Source organism: Chanos chanos, chromosome 2, assembly GCF_902362185.1.
Source record: "Chanos chanos chromosome 2, fChaCha1.1, whole genome shotgun sequence".
Taxonomy (NCBI): domain Eukaryota; kingdom Metazoa; phylum Chordata; class Actinopteri; order Gonorynchiformes; family Chanidae; genus Chanos; species Chanos chanos.
The window spans coordinates 24,676,682-24,701,684 of NC_044496.1; the positions used below are offsets into that span (position 1 = coordinate 24,676,682).

Sequence of the window (25,003 nt, forward strand, 5' to 3'; positions counted from 1 at the left end):
GTCAGGCAGTGTGGGACTTGCACTAGTCTGGTCCTGGAGACCAAGTGAAAGTCTCGAAGAACAGGGATACAAAGACATTTTTGAGGCCTGTAACAGAAACAGTGCTTCTCGAGCATACAAAGTACTGAAACATCACAACACTACACTCATACTTACCTTTGTAGTCTGTAATTCCTGTTCATGCTTCTCAGTTTTAAGGTTTATTAGTTCATTGGTTTAGTAAGTAGTGGTATTTCAATAATACCAGGCAAGGAGTGTGCTGGCATCTGTTATTTCGCCAGCATTTTAGCGCACCTGATGGCTTTAATTAGGCTAATACTGTCAGTGTATATTGCCTGGTGCTTTTGATTCGACATAACTGATCGTGTACGGAAAAGGGAAGTATAGGTTGTATTCAGTTGTTTGCGACAAAGTCACAAGCTTTATACACATCAGATGAGTTCTATCACAACACTTGTCTTTAACAATTGTATGCCTTGCTGAGCTTTTGCTTCTAAGTATTTGCTTAAACGTGACTTTACGATATTAATTTAGTTGGTTCATGTTTGTGTGATACTCGGTCAAATGACCTTGTTGTACATTTGTTTGTGAGTATGTAGTCACATCGTAAGAGTTTAACCTAGCTTGCTCAACAGCTTGTTTTTGATACAGTGTGCAGCAAACCGCTGCTATGGAAATGTACTGTTACCATTAGACACTTATCCACTTTATTGGTTACTTTATCCAAGTTATTTTGTCATCTCTTGTGTAGATAATTTCACCCTTTTGTGACAAAATTTAGACTGAGCATTGTGTAATTTCAGTTTATCTTTATTTTCAGTTTTACAAAAAAATTGTCCTGGACAGAAGGATTCAGTAAACCTCTAAACTGCAACACTGAGTCTGATGTTCTTTGCAAGCTGTTAGCTGTCTGTCTAACTATTGCAAATAATGAAACAGACATCTGTTTGGTGTTGTTGCACCTTCAGGGATACAGAGAGGGTTTTAAGGTCTCCAGGATTAATTGAAACAACTAGGAGAAGTTAAATATAGGTTATGCAGTGACACAGTTTAAGATATGGGATTGCAGTTGAATCAGGCCAAAAATGCAGAGAGAGAGACAGACAGAGATAGATAGGAAGGTACAATATACTTGGGAGATAAGATTTAATTATGTGTGTTGATTATTTGAAACTGCTTTTGCAGACTTCAGTGTCAATGGGTGGGTCCATGACTATGAGTGGATCCAGTCTGGGCTATTTTAGAATAATGAGTTAGTTTGGGTTCCACCTGGACCCTAGTTAATCACATACAGTAACTGACTAGCACAGAGTGCACATCTACTGCAACTATACTTTAAAATAAATTTTGCCTAAGGATCTCATGCAGAGTGCATTTGAACCTTACAGTCTGAAATGAGTGAATATTTGTAATGTGTAGAGAGGTAACAGAAACAGAAAACATTTTAACAGGTTAAGAAGTTTACCATGGTTGCCAGAGTAAAGCACACACAATTTCTCCACAATATAATGGTAAATGTCCATGAAAGTCATACTGTGTCAAGGGCACCATTGAAACAACATATATATTTGTCTGTCTTTGACAACACCAAACAAACAAATTTATGTTCTTCTTTTGGGGGAAAAACTGAGATCACAGAGTGACAGCAGTTCAGGAGAGGAGCTGCACAAATACTGATCAGCATGAACTTACCCAGCAGATCCTAAACCAGGAAGTCTGAAAAGTAGCCACTCCTTATCTGGCATCCACATACAGTGTCTGAGAAAACGAAACTGATTTCTGCTCACTGCTGTCTGTCTTTCAGAGAGGTAAAATGGCAGACGTTTTGTCAAAAGAACAAAAACTTTTAAGCTGCTCTATCTGTCTGGATCAACTGAGGGATCCAGTCACTATTCCATGCGGACATAATTACTGTATGGGCTGTATTGAGGGCTGCTGGGATGGGTGTGATCAAAAGGGAGTTTACAGCTGCCCACAATGCAGGCGAATTTTCAACCCAAGACCTGTTCTCTACAGAAACACTATGCTTGCTGAATTAGTGGAGAAATTTAAACAGACAAGACTCCAGACTTCAACATCAGTTCATGATTATGCTGGACCTGGAGATGTGGCGTGTGATTGCTGCTCTGAAAGAAAACTCAAAGCTATCAAGTCCTGTCTCATGTGTTTGGCCTCTTACTGTGAAACCCACGTCCAGCCTCATTATGAATCTCCTGCTTTCAAGAAACACAAACTCGTCAAGGCTTCAGCCCAGCTACGGGAACAGATCTGCTCTGAGCATGACAAACTACTGGAGGTTTATTGTCGCACTGACCAGCAATGCATTTGTATGCTGTGTACGCTGGAGAAACACAAGAGCCATGATACAGAGTCTGCTGCAGCAGAGAGGGCCGAGAAGCAGGTAAGTAGCCTTTTTCTCTGGTCGGGTCATATTTACTCATTCAAACATTTCTTACGGAAATACTGTTAAGCGTGTAATGTTAAATGTTAACGTGAATTCAATGAGTAAATTTGAAATTTCTATAACAAAATTGAAAATGCACTACATAACACAGTCTTCATCTTAAAGTGAAAAGAAAGTGGCAACAGAAAGTAGACATTGGCCAGCCAACACCAATATCGCGGGACTGTAAAACATTAAGATCAAATCTGCCTCAGGTTTAAGTTGTTTTGTACTGACACTGAACTACTCTGACAGTAAACTGTGTTTTTGCTAAGGATGAAATTTCATTGTTTGGTCACAGAAAAGTTTTGGGGACACACAACGCAAACTCAGGCAGAGAATCCAGGAGGGAGAGAAGAGGCTTCAGGAACTGAGAGAGGCTTTAGTATCTCACAAGGTAAGTATCAGTTAGAGGAGAAGAGAACAGCTGGTTAGGAGAGCTGTTTCAGACATCTTCAGAGTTCAGTCAAGGCTGTTCCCCACTCAAGCTCTGAGAGGGACTGTGTTGGGAGTCTTTGTTTACCCTCTTTGCTCTGTCTGGACTCCACATAAGAGTGTGTATGTGAGCTGCCTCATAGGGACCCCTCTCTTTTCTTATTGTCTATGAACAGAAGTCTGCACAAGCAGCAGTGGAGGACAGTGAGAGGATCTTTACTGAGCTGATCTCCTCTATTGAGAGGAAACGCTCTGAGGTGACAGAGCTGATCAGAGCTCAGGAAAAGGCTGCAGTGAATCAGACTGAAAGATACCTAAAGCAACTGGAGCAGGAGATTGCTGATCTGAGGAAGAAAAACACAGATTTAGAGCAGTTTTCACACACAGAGGATCACATCCAGGATCACATCCATCCAGGTAATATTGTCTCTGTGACCATGTTTTAAAAAGAGCCATCTCTCAAAAAGTTTTCATGACTGCTCTAAACTGTCCTTGTGTGTTTGAGCTCCATCTCTGTTTTTTGCCCCCTCTGGTACAGGCTTTCCAGTCTGCCTGTGGTTCTACTGAATGTCAGGATTTGTCCAGGATCACCATTAATCCACGCTTCACTTATGAGAAAGTCATCGATCACATCACTAAACTGAAAGAACACCTGGATAATCTCTGCCACCAGGACATCATTACGATAAAAGGAGAAGGTTTGTGAAATATGTGTGGTCACCTGCGCAACAGTTGTCAGTTGTGGTCCAGAGTCTATGAGAACACAGTTGGTTATGTTCACTAGATATGACACAGTCAGAGTCCCTCTCCCTCTCTCACTCAGCCGTGGTCACTGATAGTTAGACTTCTCTGTTGTTGCAGGCAGAATCAGACAAACAGGGCTTTTATCTAAGTATATTACATTGCATGACACAATATGGGAAACTGTGTAACTGGCTTCCAACACAATGGGGGAGACTATGCAAACCTCACTTTAACTGAGGCAACTACCGTGGGATGGCAGACTTGTTAAATCACGGGTAACTGGAAATGGCATATTAGAAGAAGAAGGGAGCTTACCTTTTACCTTTTTTGTAAAACTGTGGATACTGTATTTCGTGAGATTCTATAAGTTCTAAGCTAATTAGGGGAAAACCTCTGTGTGTTTATCTCTGCAGTACGAGCTGTTGATGTCATTCAACCTAAAGACTTCTTAAAATGTGAGTTCCTATATGCACACAAGTGCACACATGCACACACACACACACACACCTCCGTCACCAGCTACATACCTGAATACATTGAAATACATAGGAGAAGTGTGATATCACCATCTGAGTAATATCCTTGCTAACAGAACTCAAGATTCAATCACAGAAAATAAGACAATCAGACAGAAACCAAACTGATGCACACTGATACAGAGCAATACAGTTATCCTTCATTTCATAAACATGTTTCCACTTAAAATCAGAAGCAAATCAGCGCAAATATGACACACCAGTCTCCAGTTCACACATAGTGGTTCAGCTGTATTGTCTCACTCAGTGCTGATGTGTAAATAATCCTGACTGACACATCTAATGCCATGATCTTTCATACCTGTGGTATTTGCTATGAATGTGGCTATGATAATTATACATCTGATCATATACATATGAATCAGATTCCTGTCTGAGTTTGTTTTGGGTATGTGTTTTTAGGGTCTGTTTAGTACATTTATGTGATTATACAATGCCAATACAGTCTTAGAGTGGCACGGTGGCGCAGTGGGTAGCACTGTCACCTCACAGCAACCTGTCCAGGGTGTTTCCCCGCCTTTCGCCCTATGAGCGCTGGGATAGGCTCCAGCACCCCCGTGACCCTAATCAGGATAAGCGAGAATACAGTCTTAATGTCTGAGCCTTGAGAACTCACAGCTCATCCTGTTCTAAACCAACCAAACTCTACCACATCACACTCTGCTCATGTGAATTCATCATATTACAGACAATGGTCATGAAATTAGGCTTTTTCATTTGAATGCTTGGTCAGTAATATCTGAACACTGTAATATTCACTGTTTTTAAACTCCATCAGATTCCTGCCGACTCACACTTGATCCCAACACGGCACACAGAAAACTACAGCTGTCTGAGGGGAACACTAAGGCTACAGCGACTAGGCAGTTCCAGTCATATCCTGATCACCCAGAGAGATTTGAAACATGGGCACAGGTGCTGTGCAGAGAGAGTGTGTCTAAACGGTGTTACTGGGAAGTTGAGTGGACTGGGCCTAGCGTTTACATAGCAATTTCATATAAAGACATCAAGAGAAAAGGCACAGGTAAAGAGAGTAAATTTGGATGTAATGACCAGTCCTGGAGACTGGATTACCGTAATGACTCGTACTCATTCTGGCACAATAATACATCTATTGAAATCCCTGCAGTCTGCAGCACCTCCAGAATAGGAGTCTATGTGGATTATAGTGCAGGAACTCTGTCCTTCTACAGTGTCTCTGACAGAGTGACCCTCCTACACAGAGTCCAGACCACATTCACTAAACCCCTTTATCCTGGGTTTTGGTTTTATGATTATGGCTCATCAGTGAAGATTTGTGACTTACAGTGAGATTACAATAACTGTGTGTGCAGATATGTTAAAACCACTCCATACACAGTAATTGTGATGAATTGTTACAGTTCTGTACAGAGTCACATTTCTATATAAACTTGTTAAAAACCATATAGAGTAAAGAGACAGAAACTGAGGGATGTTATTATGGGATGGCTGATTCAACTGTTACAGGCTGAATGTTTCAGGTACCACCATACTGGTTCTTACTGTTAATTCATTTATATACATTTTCACACAAAATGTTTTTCCTGGAGGCTGAAAATAATTGTATGATTCAAATTACTTGTGTTTTATATGGTATATAATGGTATAATGGAAAATGGTATATTTTTCCTCTTCCTGCTAAATCACTTTACCTTGTCATTATGTCAGAATATGTCAAAATAATGGAATAAAATGTATTTTGACTTTGACAATATGTAGCAAACTGAGGCTAAATAATTTTTAAAAATGTGTGGGTGTATGTTTGCGAGGGAGCGAGAGAGAGAGACAGATAGAGGCAGTGTGTGTGTGTGTGTGTGTGTGTGTGTGTGCACGTTTATGTGTGTGCGTTTGTGTATGCGTGTGTGCATGTGTGATTGTAGGGAGAGAGAAACAGAGTGAGAGCAAGACAGACAGGGATAGAGAGTGTCTATGTGTGTGTGTACACATACCCTCTGGGCAGAAGCAGAGTGGTCGTTCCAGGGTGTTGGCACAGGAGGCTCCGTTCCTGCAGGGCTCAGAGGCACCGATCTCCCTCAAAACCTATCACACAACATTGTTCTTATTGTACACACACACTCTATTACAAACACATATATGAATACGCCTGAACAATACAACATACAACAGTCTGTTTACATGTATAACATTTCACATTAACACAGAACATAAAACACAAATAAACAGAGCCACACTTCCTGCACAGTATAATCACTGCCACTCCATGAAGGCAGTCTAACCAATTACTGTCAGACTGTTTGCCCTCAGCTGATCCATTAACGTCAGTCATTTCGAGTCTCTCTCACCTTCACGTGCCATCTTAGAGAAACAGGCTAATAAGTAATTATTAGTGTGTGTGTACAGTGAGAGAGAGAGACATTGATGTCACAAAATGAGCTCCCAAATGTCCTGAAGGAAACAAGAGATGCAACTGCCTTGGTTGAGTTACAGAAAGATTGCAATGGAAGCGCAATATCCCTCTCTCTGTCTGTCTATCTATACACATAACATAAGGGAGCGGGGGAGAGAGAGAGAGAGAGAGAGAGAGAGAGAGAGACAGAGAGAGGCCCCTTACCACTGATGGTTGAGTGATGCATTTCCCTTTCCCAGAGCACTGTGGGTCACTGAAGCGACTGCCTGGCTCCACACAGCTGCTGGCCTTCACTGTGAGATAAAGGCGCAATGTGACACCCAGGTCAAAAGGGGCACCAAAATGCAACACGCCTAACAGAAGAAGAAATGAAGATACATTTTAAATAACCCAAAACAATAAAGCATGTCTCAATAAAATAAAGTTGGAATAATTAGAAGAAAAAAAGCTTGCATCAGGACCACAGGCTGTATTGTAATCCACTGTTTTCCAACCTATTCCTGGAGTCTCACATCATCACACAGTCCCGGGAGAGATCTAGCATGTGCAGCGCTGTGAGCCTCTGTGAACAGCAGTGTTGTAGTACTCGAGATCGGTCTTGGTCTCGAGACCGGTCTCGAGACTACTTTTCGAAGGTCTCGGTCTCGGTCTCGTCTCGGAATTGACCGCATTTTTACTCGGTCTTATCTGGAGGCCTCCCCAGTCACAGAGCAGCTATACTCTTCCATTGCTTTGCCACCCTTGTTCATCTGTTTGTGTTATGTGTTATGACAGAGCAGTGCACCGATACTCAGAGTGTTGAGGCCCAGGGCCACTCCTGGACAATAATAGGAGGTCCAGGCCCAGTAGTTGTAATTACACAGTAATGATAGTAAATTATCAAATAATTACACATTTTTTCCATTCATTTAGGATTGAACAGCCAGTTTTTGTTATTTACTTTACTGTGCTTTCTGTTGGCCATTGTTGCTAACTAACACATTGACTGAATGGCTGACAGCCAGGAGCAGGACCCTAACAGTCAGGTACTGCTGTCTCACTCATCAACAGAGTTGAAATATTGTTTGAGGACTGTGGCTCACCTGGAATTCAAGATGTGAATACAAAACAGAACACTGATTTGCAGGCCATTTGAAATCGGTTCACGGGCAGGAAATGGCAACAATGCAGTATTGTGATACTGTTTCAGTGAGATGTTTGTGACAACTTTGTAACAGAGTTCTGCTGAATACATAGAGGGTAGTTTCATGTGATGTTATGGGGGAGCTGATGAATTGAAACATAGCTGGTTTTTCTCTCATGTCTCTTACCATGAGGACACAGGTGTTGGTGTTTTTAACATCAGCCAACTGCATTAGCACTGCAGCACAACATAGGCACGGCGGACACAACTGAAACAAGCTCGTCCACAGACAACCTCAGTGCTTTGACCTTATTCTTAGTATGTTATCAGTGTTTCTGTAGTATATCCTGGCCATTCTCACACACAAACACACACACACACACACACACACACACACGCACACACAGATTCACACAGCAAGCTGCCCTCCTTATGCTGATCTGTTGCCACAGCAATGAAGCAGCCATCTTCACATCATGCTAACAGCACATGAGCACTTGGGGTATAGAGTTATTAAGAAACACAACCACATGTTCATCACATCAGTCACATACTCTCTCTGACACACACACACACACACACACACACACACACACACACACGCACACAGTTAACAAATTTATTAATCATTCCTTATGCATATTTTGAAATTTCAGGAGCTAGCAACATGCACACCCCTCACATACATTAACATACACAACACACGCACACACACACCTGTGGCTGTCGCTCACCTCACAATTGCGTCCGGTGAAGGCAGAGCTGCAGCTGCAGGTGTAAGCCCAGGACTCTGACAGGGTGTGAAGGTTCTGCTCAGACTGTGTCAGGGGGGTACACACACCCCCATTCAGACAGGGTCTCCCCTCACAGGGATCATTGGGGATGGTGGTGCTCTCCATCGTAGGTGGGTTGGGTGTGAGAGGGGTAGCGAGCCCCCTGTTCACTCCGAGGAAGAGGAAGATGGAGAGGAAGAGTAAAATCAAACTGGACGAGCCCATGCTGTCCCTCTTCATCAGTTTGGTTTCCGTGCCTCTTCTCCTCTTCTTTATCCTTTCTTTTCTCTGTTTCTGTGTGCTCTGGCTCTCAATCTGATCTGTGCTGGAGTGGAGAGTGTGGAGTGGGCTGGTGGATCTGCTTCTGTCTGTTCACTGCGAGGTCTGTGCCGAAGATAGTACAAATCAGTGCGCGTGTGTGAGCGAGAGAGAGAGAGAGAGAGGGATAAGGGGCAGGGAATGAAGACATATCACATACACTGTGCTGTCTCACATAAATAGACAATATTGTAGCATACACATTTTGCCATCTCTTGCGTGCATTTACACCACTTGCACTCTCTCATCACACACACACACACACACACACACACACATTTTCTTTTCTCTTTTTCTTTTTTTTTCCAAACTCAGAGCAGACCTAATTTGGAGTCACCTCACTCATAACCTGTCCTTGGCTTGGAATCGCTGTCCCTGTAGAGGATGGCAGCAGCACAGCCTGGAGTGAGAGTGTGTATGTATGTGTGCCTCAGTTTGTGTTTGGGGTCTAAATCCCTGGTAGCTTTGCCTGTGGGATTAGCTGCATTAGAACGATAACAGATGGCATTTCCACAGCTGGGCATGAGCCCCTTCACTAACTCTAAACACACACACACACATTTCACTCACTCAACCTAAACATGGCTCCTCTAACTGTCTCTTCCTCATTCACACTCACCATACTTGTCAAAGTCCAGTCATATTAATGTGTGTGCGTGTGTGTGTGTGTGTTCAGAGGGAGAGAGAAAGAGAGAAGTTACAGAAAGGTGTACTGATAAAACACAGCTGCTGTTTTTAATGGGGACACAGAGCAGGGAGTGACTGTGTTGGTTTTTTTAAATAGGTAACCTAGATTGAGCTGTGTGTTACAGCACATAGTGAACAGCTACTCAGGAAACGGAGAAAGATTCAAATAAGAAAGACATGAGACCAGACCGATGAAAAGATCTTAATCACATACTCACTCAAAATCACTCAAAAACATTACATTATTGTTTTTGTTTCACTCAGGCGTGTTGTGTACATAAATGATTTAATCTTTGTCATTTTCAACGTATGAGTCCACAGCTTAGATCCAGTTAATATTGCAATATCAAAGACAGCTAAATGACACTGAATGAGCTTTTAGTGGGAAATAGTTTTGTTTCCTAGAATGACAGTACTGTTGTGAATTCAGTAAATTCTGAACATAATACTGATACTGGTTAACACCCACCATTTTATGACACACTCCTGACTGAATTCCTTCCAGTTGTGCAAACTAGACTGTCCACGGTAAATGTGGTTTATTGGACTTCTGTTTAAAAAAAAAAGACTGTGACTGAATTGTGAGTCACATTCACGCAGTTGTGCTCATAAAATATTATTATTTTCGTTTCCGGGTCTATGACTTACATTTTTTAATAAGGAGGGAGGATCTGACTCATTGATTGATGTTTAAAGTCTTTATAAGGAAGGACTCTCTGCAGAGAGACCTGTTATGACCAACCTCTCCTTTCCTCAGAGCCACCCTCAGCAACCCTTCTGTTCATTTCCAACCAATTACCGCCGCTCCTGGTTTCCATGACGATGCTCCAAGCAGCCATTTGGCTTTTATTGGAGGTGCTGTGTCAGAGATGTTTACGGGCATTCTCTATCGCTTGAGACAAACTGGATGTTTTTTGTTTCTTTGTTTTTTCCCCTTTTTTCCATCTCACTGGTCACTAACATCACTGATGTATTACAGGAAGTAAACTCTTAAAAAATACAAAAAACACTACTGGGGATGAAACTCTGCTGTCTCTGGGTGACGTCTCACACTCACAGCACTCATGGTGTGTCTGCATTTGAAGCTTTACCTTTGAGATCCAGTACTTATCAGTCATACAATGATTATGTACGTCTTTTTTTCAATAATATTTTATTATTATTTTTATAACAACACAATAAGTACAAAGGCAGCACATTGTATAACAAGAAAAAAGAAGAAAGAAAAAAAAACACACGTTTTAACATTATAGTTTAACGCTAGGGGGGAATAAGGATCTATATAAAAAAATTTAATGCCATAATAAGCAGTTACACTTTTAATTGCTTTTTGTTTTGGAGAGTGTTGAATTGAACAAATGTATTGTTTGAACTCTTTTCTACAGGGGTCTCTTACCTGTGAAATTACATTTATATGTGTGAAATTTGGCCGTTATAATAATAAAATTAATCATGCACACAAGTGTTTTCCTGTGTATTATTTTCTGGGAGAACAAACAATACTCTCTTCTAAAGTAAGATAAATCTTTCATCAATATTTTCAGTAATAAAGGCACATAGGTTTTGCCAGAAATCCCTCACAATTGGACGATGCAAAAATATATGCACAACAGTTTCTGGATAACCATAACAGAAACTGCAATTCATATCAATGTCTCTTTTCATTTTTTAACATAGTTTTTAGTTGGATCAGTTTAAAAGAAATTTCCTTAACTTTATTGGTGATTAAGTACTGATCAAGTAGAAGCCACAACTTCTTCCACACCATATCATCCACAAGTTGATTCCTGTATGAAATCACATATGGTAATGTAGTAATATCTCCTGAATAGACCTCTTATTGATCTGTTGTTATTACCAGAATAACTGGAAAAACAATTTTTACCTATGGGAGCATCTGTCTCAGATAACAAGGACAATTGTTGGACAATAACCCTTGGCTGAGATTTAAACAGCATACAGACTCCAGGGTATTGCACCAAAGACTTTTCCATAATCCCCAGGTGTCACAGGGACATCATGAAATGACAGAAACTCCTCATAAGTAAAGAGAAGACTGTCCCTATTAAATAACTGATTTACTAACACAGTATTATTGTGAAACCAATGTTCCATGAAGAGACATTTGTGTTTACATAAAATGCCCTTGTTATTCCATATGAAAAAGTTATGAGGTGAAAAATTATTTTTGTAGATGAGAGACCATGACAAGAAAGCCTAGCAATGAAACGCAGGCATTTTTACAGGGACTCTATCAATATCATAGTTACAAACAAGGAAAAAGTTTAGGCCACCCAGCTTAGATAATATATGGAGAGGTATAATATTCCAAATGGAGGTAGGGTTTCTGAAAAATTGCTTCAGCCAATTTATCTTACAAGTATTATTTAATGTGTAGCAATTAAAAAAAATAAGCCCACCATTTTCATAAGAATTCATGAGAACTGTTTTCTTCAAGTGATGTCCTGTTTTCCCATATGAAATTGAAGAGCATTTTATCAATCTATTTTAGTGTCATGTTATCAAGTTGCAGAGCCAAAGTTGCATATGTCAACTGAGAGATACCCTCTACCTTAGTAACTAATACTCTACCTCTTAATGAGAGATCCCTTGAGAGCCATTGGTTTAATATTCTTTGAGTTTTTTGTATAACAGGACTAAAATTTAAGGAGATTCTCCTCTACTGGTCCGTAGTCATTAATATTTCTAAATATAGTACTTCATTTTTTATTGGAATATTATAAAGGAGAGATTTAGAGCACTACTTAATGGCCACAAGTTCACACTTATTTATATTCAAGAACAGACCAGAAACCCTTTAGAACTCCTTGATGTCTTCAATGGCGACAGGAATTTGGCTTTCATTTTGCAAAAATAGTTGGTGTCATCTGCCAGCTGAGTTATGATTAATTCTCTACCAGTGAGAGAGATACTTTTCACAGCACAAGATTTAATATGGTTTACTAAAAGCTGGGCCACTGGGAGGAAGATGTACGGGGAGGTGGGGCAACCCTGCCTCATGCCTCTAGACAGATTAAATCTAGGGGATGTACCACCCATTAGTTTAATGTAACTATTACCTTTCACACAGAGAGTTTTAATAGCTGGAGAGAAATAATTAACGAAGCCAAATTTCTTTAAAGTTTGTAAAATGAACTGATGCTCCACTGGATTGAAAGCTTTGTAGAAGTCTAAAAATAAAATGAAGCCATTATCATCAATCAATTCTGAGTAATCCAGAATGCCCAGGAGTATTCTGCTGTATTTTAAAATATGTCTTTTTGTCATGAAACCTGACTGTGTTTCTTCAATACCTGAGTTTAACACCATCTTAAGTCTTTTAGCCCATAGTAGAGCAAATATCTTGCAATCATTATTGTGCAGACAAATTGGACGCCAACTGTCAATAAATAATGTGTCTTTGTTGGGTTTGGGAATTAAAGTCGTCAACCCTTGAGTCATGGTGGTTGGGAGACATTCTTTTTCTATACATTCTGCAAAGACTTCAAATAAAGAAGGGGCCAGCTCGTTAGCAAATGATTTGTAGAATTCTGAAGTCAGTCCATCAGTACGTAGTGATTTGTTGTTTTTTAAGAGATTGACTGCTTTCTTAATCTCCTCAAGCGAGAAAGGTTTTTCACAAAACTCCATTTCATTCTTATCAATAGATTTAACTGTAAGAGAGTTCATGTCACGGCCTAAGAGGCCTGGGATGTGGTGTATGGACCCAGAAGCAGACTCTTGAGAGATTCTTTAGAAAGGTGATTTTAATGATCAAAAATTCAGCAAATCAGAAAACAGCAGGCAGTGTTCGCAGTCAAAAAGGGAAATCCAGAGTCACCAGAGATCAGTCCAAAATCCATAGTCAGAGGAACACAAAAAGGGCAAAGACAGTACTCACAGAAAGCAGGCAAAGGTCAGAAAACATGAGCAAGAATCAGAAAGTTCATGAAAAATCACGAGAGAACCTTCCAAAGACTGGCAAGATAATCTGGCAAGGGCTGAATGGGTGAGACAAGGCTTTTAAACACGGACTAATGAGAAGATGGTGAACAGGTGAGTTGAGGGAAGGCTGCTGATCGGTGTGACTGCAAAAACATGGAGTGGAACCCAGGAACAGGACACAAATGGGAGAGAGGGAAAACATGGCTAGACAGTGGAAGGACCAGGCTGGATTGTGACAGTTCAAAAAGGTATCGGCTGACGCTTGGCAAAACTTAGAGCTATATAAATTTTGGTTAGTTACAACAGTAACTGGATATTACTTTGAAGTCATCTGTAATAACCCGGTCAATATTTAGTCTATATTTAGTTTATTGGAATGATGTTTTTCTAAATTTAAAAAATAGTGTGAATTTTGTTCCCCTTCTTCAAGCCATTTTGGTCTGCACCTTTTGCTTTTTGACTGTATAATTCATCTAGTTTAACTTGCAATTTAGCTAGTTCCAATTTTTCCTCCTCTAATAATATATCTGGATTTTTATGAGATAAACAGGTGATCCTTGTTACTACCTTTGCCTCTTCAGCTCTTCTGGATTTGGCTAAAGACTACTAAATTTTCTTAAGAATTTACCAAATTCCAATTTTAAAAGTTTCCAGTTAATTCCAAAATGTTCTTCTTCTCTAGTGTTGGACCAAAAATATGAGATTAGACTGTGACCTTCTTTTTAAACTTCATCATTTGGTGATAAAGAGATATTGTCTGCAATACACTGACTGAGCAACACCTTTTTTGAAGGTGAACAGTTTTATCTTATATAGCTTTATGATCCATAAGAGGAGTGGGCCATATATATATACATCAATACTGTCTTTGTTCTATCCTTGGCTGACTTGAGCCTGATTTATTTCTTCAGGGAAATGATCTTTATTAAGATACTTTACTCTACAAACATCTATAAGACTAAATCTATCCATAAAAGCTTTAAAATTAGTATTAGGGATGCACCGATCCAATACTGATATTGGATATCGTCTATGTTTATGTGTACGTGTGCTGGTAAACCCGTACATTTTGCTAGGAGGAGAGATAATAATAATAATAATAATAATAATAATAATATGAAAAATAAGATAAAAATAATCCGTCAATTTCCTCCTTTGTATTGTTCTCTTCCTTTTATCCCTGATGGAAAACTTGTGCACAGAAAGATGTCACCATCCCCACAATCCCTTTCAACGCCACTTGTGCTCACAGGTATCATTGATAAATGTTGCCGTAACAGAGACGTTAATGCGTATGCAATTGAATTCGTCGGCTAAAATTTTCTTCTCCTTGGTAAGTAGGTTAGATGAGAACCAATTTAGCCCCACCAAATTTATTCATATTTTTAAAAGCAAAATCCTGGAAAATATTGGGTGGGACAAACACCACTGTTTTGAATATTGAGTGGAATGTGTCCCACCCATCCTCCTCATCAGTTACGCCTATGGACAATTCGAAGAAGCTGTTAACTTTGTCTGGTGCATTGCAAAGACGCGAGAAACTTCCCAGTGATGGTGTGAAAGCAGCAAAAATAACAGAAAACGTTCTCGAATTCATTGTTCTGGATGAGTAAGCCCTGACAGACGTTAAAAACGAGGGCTTCCGCCACATGATTGAACACAATGAAGCACGGTACTGTTCATTTTTTACCAAGTTGCTGGTGCACGATTATTTATTATTTTAATAACAAATAACAATTCAGTGATTTTGTTACATTTTGTTTTACAAAGTTAGGAAAGCAATGTTTGAGTCAAGCTTGATGTTGCCTTAAACATAAAAGAACACAGTGAGGCATACCGATTATGAGGTAAACACTGGTATCAGATCGGTACTTGGTATCGGCCTATACCCAAAGCCGTTACCCCATTGAGCTCTCCAAAAATTGGCATTATCTGAGATAAAATGAGATTCCTAAACTGAAAAAATCTGACCTAAACTGCTTAGCAAAGAGAAATAAAGCCTTACGTTCCACATTGTTACATGATCCCATATCGTTAAGTGATAGAAGATAGAGTTAACAGATTAATTCCAACAAACAAATAATGTAATGGTTACTTAAGCAGACTTTGAGATAGACTGAACAAGAATCGTAGCATCGAGATCAACACCAATTTAGTAATATAAAGCATATCTGACAGAACACTTTCAAATAAGTAAAGATGGTTGTATTTCTCCACCGTTGTTGTTAATTACCAGAGTTAACGAAAGAAGTGTAAATTCAACTCTGCGCTGCCAGTCAAGCTCCGCTCCTTAATTTCCGTTAACGTTAACAGCTGCAGCTCCTGATCAAGTGCCACTCCACTTTGGTTTTTATAAAGTAGGTTATAACATTGTCTTTTGAAATTACCTCATACTAACGTTTTAATGCGAACACTGAATTAAATTTAAGCAGTTGTTTCAGACGAGGAAACAAAACAGGCCAACTCAGTCAGCCTGTCAAGTTAGCAGTATTTTGAATTGATAACGACGCTAGTTAGCAACACGTAGCTGGATCTCTTTGGCCAGTTGAATGTTTCTCTGTCAAAACTGAATTATTTGTTACCAACTTAAATGTCAGTGCGCCTGTTTCCCCCTTGAAGAGAAGATCCAGACGTTCTCTCTTTTGGCAACTTTATTGCTCCAGTGCGGCGTTTTCTTTTTTTTAATACACGAAATTTCTCTATCACATTCACTACACTTTTTCTGCACAGGTACACTTCTCCTCACTCAATCTGATAACGACTTTTTAACTGACTGAAGTTATGTTGTTACTCAAATTGTTTTGCTCGCAACATCACATGACATTCGAAGGAGTAACGGAGCCAACAAAACAACCAATGAATTGTCAACAACATAAAAGAGAAAACAAAATGAAAGACTCTTGCATATTTTGAACTATTACAATTATTACAATCCCTATATAAATTCTAGATCACAACACGCTAACAGCGGTGCCAGGTCAGAATTTACTGCTTATTGATATTAGCCTAACTAGTAGGCTCTGTTTTACTGTTCTACTGTTTTACTCCTCCCACCTTTTTCGTCACTTTGCCCGCGTCTGGTCTTCAAAGAACTTCACTATCGAAATGCAAGTACTTGGTCTTGCATACAGTTTGGGCTCAATCTCCTGTTTTTTGTCTTCTCAAGATGCGTTTTAACCAAACGCGAAGCGAAACTCGCATGGGTTTGATCACTTGACTGAAAAATTAACAAGTGAATTCGGAGACTCATGGGTAAAATACTTTTGTAACATTTTTATGTTTACAGTTTGTGTTATCTTACTACTCAATAAACTACACAAATTCCATTTGTTTGGCCTACCCCACTGTTGTTGGTCTGTTGTAAGCACACAACCACCAAGACATGTGAGGGAAATGTATGCAAAGGGAATTGTCTCTCTCTTCCCGTACTTGAAGGACCCATATTCCAGAAATGGCTATGTAAGTACAATTGTATGGTTCATTTCAGTTGGCTTTTAGTGCTTCATTGTAGTGCTATCGTACACTACAACCATATTCTGAGAGTTGGAACTTTAAGTTCTCTTAATGTTAATTTTTTTTTTTAAAGGAACATTACTATGACCCAGACAGTGGTTCAGGGTACCTGGTCTGGCATCTAAAGACAATCCAAAGAAAAACAGCTACAGAGAACCAAAGACCAACATGCAGTGCATATACTGGAGGGCCAGCGTCAGAGCGGGAGCTTTCATCCGATTTTGAGCCTGTCCTGAATTAAGAACAGATCAGAGAGGCCATATACCTTATACAGCATTCCGCAGATGAAGAGATGGTGAAGCAGAGGATGAAAATGACCTTCAGCTATCACCAGAAGATGGTCCATGATCTTCTGATGTGCTTTCACTCTCACTCATTATCTAAGCCACTTATCCTAATTAGGGCCACAGGGGATGCTGAAGCCTGTCCCAGCACTCATGGGGCGAAACACAGGGAAACACCCTGGACAGGTTGCCAGTCCAGAAAGAACCCTGACCACCCAGCAATCGAACCCGAGACCTTCTTGCTGTGAGGCAACAGCGCTACCCACTGCGCCATCGTGCCGCCTAATGTGCTTTCAGTGTTTCCTCAGATGTGAAGGGCCTGGTATATACTGTGTTTGGACTGTTTGGTAGTGTCAGGATACAGGCAAGGACTCATTTGCAGATCCAGCAAAATCAGGTTTATTAGCCAATAGTCAAATCAGGAGGCAGAAGTCGAAATCCAAAACACAAGCAGAGTTTGTGACCGGGGGGTATTTCAGAAAGCAGGTTTAGTGAAAACTCAGAGTTAGTTAACTGAGAGTAAGTAGTAAACCTCCTAATAGAAGAGCCCTATGGCTTTGTTTTGCTAGGAGAATGAAGCCACAGGACTCTTCTATTATTCTTCATGATCCACTTGCACGCTACATTCTATGATGTAGTTGTGATCGCTAGCAGAGATGCTGCTTTTTACCTCTTTGCTAGGTTCACACGGTCTTTTTTGAACAGACTTAGGCATTTTTTGCAATGCAAGTTCAGTTTCACACTCAGATGTACGAAAGAACTTTCTTTCTTCAACAATTTACACCAAGTAAACTTTGTCTACCACTGTAAAAAATGTTTCCAATAAAAGTTTAGTCCTGAGAGCTCGATAACGTTCTGACTTGTCATGCCGCCATCTTGTCAGATGGCAAAAGTATAAGTACCCTTGCTAAAAGAAAGTACTATAAGTAGAGTTAAACTGACAACTATTTTTGTAAAGTGTGAGTAACTATTCAACTCTTACTTCACTATTATTCAGGCGGGATATTTTAACTCTACCTAGAGTAATTTTTTTTTTAGCAAAAGTACTTCTACTTTTACTGTCTTTGACTATCAAGTGCATTGACCCGAGGAGTCTACATACAGAGAGACACTTCAGACCAAGCAGACCTTGTATGTCACATAAGTGCTCCCCTGGGATGTTAGTAATTCATGACTTTAATCCCGGTGAGTAACTGTCCCTGTTCTGCACTGATTGCTGCAGCCTCTTGTTTGCTGCCGTGCAACCAGCCCGATCCACACAGGTCTTTAATGAGTAGGAAAGCGCTGGCTGTTCCAGAGGTCTCAAATGACCCAGAGATAACACAAGTAAAGACAACAGCATGAACTGCAAGCCAAGAGAAAGCCAGAGCTGCAGAGTCGAGTCACACTGAGATTACCCGGATACCACCATATCCATCACTCTACCACTGCTATGACATTTAATGACATGTTTACTATGGTTATATGGGATATATTTTACTTATAGAGATAAACTCCAAGGCTAGGGACACCACTAACTTAATGGGTAGACAAAATGATAAGACACACTGAAAGATACCTTGTAAGTGAGCACTATCTGCCCTTAGTTTAGCAATCCTTGGGATGTTGAATGAGGTTGTAGCCACCTAGTGGTGGGTGAAAAAAATGACATTTTACCATATCACAGGATACACTGAAGCAACACATCCTTAAATTCGGTTAAAGTGTGCGAGAGAATGAGTGTGGAAAAAGAGAGAGCAAAGAGGTAATGAGAATTATATTTTTTGTTGTGGAGTTTTATAGTATTAAACTTTTTTGTAACTTTGTACCAACTGTTGATTAAATTGGATTGTTTGATGAATAGAAAATTATTAGTAGACACGTTAGCTGTCTGTAGATTAGTGAGACCTAGTATGTTGCTAACTGGAATAAACAGAAATGAACTAAGCTTTAACTGAAACTGAACCACACCACAGATATTTCAAACTACAAAATAAAATGGTTTCTGATTTACACAAAGTCCTCAGAGGACAATATGAGTAGTGGTTAATTAGTAGAGAGAAGAGGATTCCAAGCATCTGTGTGTGTGAAGTGAAACATCATTAAAACGGTGATTAAAAAGGTACTCTGAGTAAATAAAGGAATACAAACTGTCACAAAGCAGCATCACACAAATATGAAACAATTTGAAGGGATTTTGCGTGTTCACACATGATTGTAAAAGAACTGGTTCATGAAACTTTGAGGAAGTGCAGCAGTTGGAGGAGCCAATAGGAACCTTTAACACAGCTCACATAGGATTACATTAGAGTACTGTGATCCAGCAGTACCTTCCTATTCATGAAACATTCACATTCCTCATTCAAACAAACCTCTATTACACAGTTCAGACTGTGTAAACCCAAAGTCATGCTGTGTTTGATCAAATGTGATTTTTAACGGTTTTCTCTGTCCCCTAAACTGCAGGTAGAAGAGGCACCTCACAGTTAAGCCTCTTAACCATCTGGGCTCTGCTCCCAGTCTACAGGCTGGAAGACTTTAAATATTTATTTATGTAGATGTTTTATTTCCAGTGATTCTCCCACAAGTTTGTTAATTGCGGTTCAATAAAACACCACTGATGCGCCAGGATTTTACCCATCTGTGACATGCCACAATAACGATTATCATGTTTGAGGAGACAGCCATTATGGTAGTTTGTTTGGTCCTGTGATCAGAGCTCATGGCCATCGTGTCCACAGCAGGAGCAAATCCTAAAAATGTGCTTTATTGATCTGCCATGCATTCAAGATGAGATGAAGCCTTTGTTGCATTGATCGCACCTCGTTTGACTTGGCAGGTTAGAAAAGAAGTGAGCTGAACTGTGTGCCACTGAAATCGATTATGTAATTGAGTACCTTTACACTTGAATCTGTATTCAGTCTCGCAGTTTGTCAAGTTTCTGGAGCGCACTTGATCAAAGCAAGACATACACTACTAATTAATAACTGTGGAGGCAAATAAATGATATTCCTAGTTTTATAAAGCACTGTAAGGTGAGACTGCTCACTTTCAACAAGATAACAACATCACCAGAGTAACCCAACAACCCACAAAATAACAGAAGGAGGACAAAAACAAGAACATTACCCATTATAAGAACAGTCCGTGTTAAAAAGATGAAGAATGTCATTTTTTTCTTTACAAATGACCAAATGTATGAGAATAAACCAAACTGAGTCAAACAGTTACTTTATTTATGTTCAGGTAAAAACATGAACCTGATGCAGTAAATTATTGCAGATCTTAGAAACCAGCACATGAACGATGGGACCTGGAGAGCGCACAGTGGCGCCCCACCCTGGCCACTGACTGCAGTGCACACCACGGTTTGTTCCAAGCCAGCAGTGCAAAAAATAAACTACAGCAAGAAAAAAAAAAAACAAACAAACCCAAAAAACAAACAAAAAAAAAAAACAAAAACAATAGAAAATTTTTTAAAAAAAGGTAAAGCAGACATTCCACCTCAAACCGGGTGTGAAAACTGCATATAAACTTTATTCCATAAATGAACTTCTTTTGAAATGCTATCTGGCCATGAAACAATAAAATGAGACCAGCCAATTTTTTTGTGTTTTTCTTTTGTTTTGTATTCTTATGTGCTCAGCTACATTATGGGCTTGGGCAACGGCCACCTCAGCCGACACCATATATCAGGCCCGCTGCGCAATCGCGCGATTCAGTCCCCAACAGTCCAGCAGATGCACACTACTCTAACCCCAGAGGAGCCAAAAAAAAAAACAAACAAAACAAAACAAAAAAAGTCATCTACTTTATCCAACGCACTGGATACATCATCTCTTTAATGTGGAGTACAGGCTCAAAGTTAATGTAGGCCAGAACACCATTTCAACTCAGGTAAAAAACAAAAATAATAATAATTATAATTAGAATAATATAATAATAATGATACTACACTTTCGTCACTACCCGCATTCAACCAACTGCAATGCTTTTTTTTTTTTTTTCCCAAAATTTTTCGCAAAGGGGAAAAAAAAAAACAACACACGAGAGGAGAGGGGGAAAAAAAGGAAGCTGAACCAAAATGCAACACACACACTGGGATTTGTATAATACAGAACAGAAAGCAAAGAGACAAACTGAGGGGTGGTTGACATTAGAACAGAGAGCTATTCTATCAAATATGTGTAGAATGAGCAAAATCTGCAAATTTGTCTGTACAAATGATCTTTGGAGCTATAGTGAACCTAGCCTGTTTGATGGACACCCCCCTCCCTTTCCCACCCCCACCCCACCCCAGGTGCACACAGTGATGATGTCACTCACCACTCAGGAGAGAAAAACATCCCTTTTTTTAAATATCACACAGCAATGCAAGTTTAAAACCAAGGGTTTTTTTCTTCATTCTTTTGATTTTTTTTGACATTACTTAACTACTGATATATATCTTTTTTTTAACTTCTGAATTTGTTTTCCTCTCTATTTTTTTTTTTTCTTTCTTTCTTTTTTTTAAATTCTGGCGAGTTTTTGTAACGCCTGTTCTCCGGTTTGGTGGGAAATGAGGAGGGCAGCAAATATAATATCTCAAGTCCTTTTTCTTTTTCTTTTCTTTAAATTTCTGCAAGCTTTTTCTCTAAACAAGAAGGCTGTACACGTCTGCCTTAATGTAGGTGATTACAAAAGAAAAAAAAGAGAGAACAGAAAGAACCCGAGGAGAGGAAGTCATGATTTTTTTTGTGTGGGGGGTTTCTGTGACAGAAGGCATTCTGAGTGTGGATGTGAGATCAGGAGAGGTGGAAGGACTGCTGGCCCTCACGGGCGGCTATCAACAGTTTCTCACGCATGATCTCGATGCTAGAGTAGTCAGGCAGCTTCAGGTAGTTCACACACGTCATGACCGAGGGCAGGAAGTCATCCGGGTTTTCTGTCGATTCGAATGTCTTCCGTACGATAGTGAGCGGAGGGTTCAAACTCCGGAATCCTGACAGGGACAATTAAAGTGGTGTTAGTACCATGGTAAATATCTATAAGAAAGTGAAAGCAGAGGGAAAAATGAACTGAAGGGTGAGAAAAGGGCTGATGGATGTGACGTGTCCCACCTCCTACAGGCAGTCTGGGGCTCCCTGTGACAAACTGCAGAAAGAGTCTCTGCTGCTCAGCATCAAAACTACTGAGGACCTCAAACAGGAAGCGCACTGCACGGCTACATGCACACACACACACACACGCAAAGACAAGTTTAGAGATCGCTGATTCGTTAGAATAAACACCAATAATCAAAAACTACGTTTTTGAGATATGCTTTTAGACTTTTCCCAGATCAGTAACAGTTGCCTGCCCCAGAGCACAGCTGTGTGTGTTTGGACCCGTTGTGAAAGTTTGTACCTGTCATGTGTGTAGCCGTGGTCAGGTCTACAACACTCCATCAGAGTTTTCACATCCCAGGTCTCTGACTTACTGCCACACAACAACTGGTCCAGCTGCAGGAGAAAAGAGAGAGTGATGAGAAAGAATGAAAGCTAGGGATGTGACACACATAATAGAGGACATACTCACCTCTTCAGGGTAGAAGTACTGCAAGTGATGCAGAGGGAAGACTGACTCGAAGCCTTCCCTAAACGACTCAAACTGCCTGGACACGCCCTCATTCAGGGTCCAGTATACAACCAGCTACAGTGAACAGGAGAGAGAGAGAGGGTCATCAGGCTAGACCAATGGGTGGCATTATGTGTATGTGTGTGTGTGGACTAAAGCCCTTACTCTGAGATACTCCTCCAAATTGTGGATGGTGACAGGGACGTCTTTACCGCCTTTCTTCAGTTCAATGTTAGGGAAGCCAGGGAGGGTGAAGTCCAGACCCAGATCCTCCACTGAACAGCCATTCATGTTCAGACTCTCCAGAGCCTGCTGCAGTGTCTCCCGCGTCTGACAAAGAGAGAGTGGACAGGGGCATGGAAAGGCAACATAAGGCTGGTTAGTTTGTAATAGGTCTGTTTTCAAATACACTTTAGGGATGTACCGATCCGATACCAGATATCAGTCCGATACTGACTCAAATAGCTGGATCGAATATCGGTGACAATGGGGCCGATCTTTTCAAATGTATGCACCTCAGAAAGCATTTTTGAAAAGTATAGTGGCAGAAAATGATATTTTAGTGTGAACGGAAGGGCTAAATGGAGAAATAATTATGCGTTTTCAAATTTACTCAGGTTAGTGTGGACAGGGCAAGCACCTCCAGAAGCATCATGCCAAAGAACACGAGTTCAACCACACAAAAAAAGGGGACAATTGGAAGAAGCAGTTAACTTTGTTGGGTGCATTGCAAAGATGCGAGAAACTTCCCAGTGATAGTGTGAAAGCGACAAAAATAACAGAAAAGGTTCTCAAATTCAGTTGCTGGTGCACGATTTTATATATATATATATATATATATATATATGTATTTATTTGTTATGTGTATATACGTTACAAGCCTGATGTCGCCTTACACATAAAAGAATGATTCCAGTCTCTTCCACACAGTGAGGCATACAGCTTATTGAACACTGGTCTCGGATCGGTACACAGTATCAGCCGATACCCAAAGCCCAGGTATCGGCATCTGTTTCGGGACTGAAAAAGTCGGATCTGTGCATCCCTTATACAGTTTGATTTTACTGTTTCAGAAAATGGTAACCGTGACACATGGTGTTTCGAATGGATAACTCTAGCAGGTGGGTATGCGGACTGAACACACTGAATCACTATGAAGTGACAAAGAGCTGATCACATTAAGCAGTCAGCAGGTGCTTACAGACTCAGACACCACAATGAGTGGGTAGGCTTTTGTGTGCATCCACACACATATCCTATACACTAAGTTATATAAAGGTTTAGGCTAGCATAAACAGAATCAGCAGGTGGCCACAAGGTCTTGTTACCATACATAATACTGGGCTCATATCAGGTGGGCATAGGGTCTATACTCAGGCATTGGGGTTATGAAAGATCTGTACCGGCTCTATACATGCATCAGGTGGGTTTAGGGTGTGTACTCACATGGGATCTGTCCTGCTCCAGTCTCTTCTTCTGTCGGATGATGTCCTCCAGATGCTGGATGGACTTCGCCACGCCTGGGTCAATGTTCACCAAGTCGTGTGAGCTGATGGACGACTCGTGTCTCAGCATCCACTTATAGAAGGGTAAACCCAGGGGTAGATCCAGCTACAGGACAGAACAGGGAGAATACAGTTTATGATCACCAGAGAGGACCTCTGCACAGGACCTGACCACCTATGTAATGACAGGAGATGCAGCTATAAAAAACTGGATGGGTCAGCTGTACTTTTTGGTTGTGAACAAGCTGTGTGTGTGTATGCATTTACCAGTCTGAAGTCCATAATGGCTTTGGCCATGAGTTTGCCGAGGAAACGGAACTTCATCTTAATCTTGGCGATATGTGCCGGTTTCGTGGTCCTGCCAAACGGCACAGCGAACAGACCCCTGGAGCTAAACATGTATTTCATCCCCTCCTGACTCCCTGCATGGACACAAAACCGAGAAACGCTGATTTATGGACGAGTTACTCAACCTCTACAACCACTGCATTCGTTAAGATTAATATGATGATACTGCTTTTAATCTGAATGATGTTCTTTCGGAGTCGGTACCTTTGGGGTTGGCCAGTGTGACCTCCTCTCCTCTCCACAGGCCCAAGTCAGCTCTCTGCAGCTCCTGAGACACCAACGCATAAAACTCCTGAGTTGGCCCCAAACCAGTGCCCACCTAAGACAAATGAAGGGAGGCGGGTAGAGAAAAATGAAACACGACATTAGATTTTGGCCTGTTCTCT

General features: G+C 40.5%; 2 protein-coding genes across 4 annotated transcripts in view; one reads left to right on the forward strand and one right to left on the reverse strand.

Moving 5' to 3' along the window:
* The first annotated feature begins 1,813 nt into the window (after window positions 1–1,813).
* On the forward strand, window positions 1,814–5,469 carry LOC115806188 (E3 ubiquitin/ISG15 ligase TRIM25-like). The gene is made up of 6 exons (XM_030766959.1): window positions 1,814–2,401; window positions 2,745–2,840; window positions 3,055–3,279; window positions 3,408–3,576; window positions 4,036–4,077; window positions 4,937–5,469. Exons 1-6 carry the CDS (start codon window positions 1,814–1,816, stop codon window positions 5,467–5,469), a joined length of 1,653 nt encoding a protein of 550 aa, XP_030622819.1.
* A 16,180-nt stretch (window positions 5,470–21,649) lies between these two features.
* The window catches only part of trip12 (thyroid hormone receptor interactor 12), a 39,006-nt gene continuing 35,652 nt past the window's right edge, over window positions 21,650–25,003 (reverse strand). For 2 of the 3 annotated variants that reach the window (XM_030766952.1, XM_030766951.1), the window contains exons 35-42: window positions 24,822–24,936; window positions 24,537–24,691; window positions 24,211–24,375; window positions 22,930–23,094; window positions 22,726–22,839; window positions 22,555–22,649; window positions 22,269–22,372; window positions 21,954–22,150 (exon numbers count right to left, since the gene is read on the reverse strand). In XM_030766952.1, coding sequence (XP_030622812.1) covers window positions 21,954–22,150; window positions 22,269–22,372; window positions 22,555–22,649; window positions 22,726–22,839; window positions 22,930–23,094; window positions 24,211–24,375; window positions 24,537–24,691; window positions 24,822–24,936 — 1,110 coding nt within the window. Of the gene's footprint in view, window positions 22,151–22,268; window positions 22,373–22,554; window positions 22,650–22,725; window positions 22,840–22,929; window positions 23,095–24,210; window positions 24,376–24,536; window positions 24,692–24,821; window positions 24,937–25,003 lie in introns of all 3 variants that reach the window. The other variant, XM_030766950.1, reaches the window with a different exon arrangement.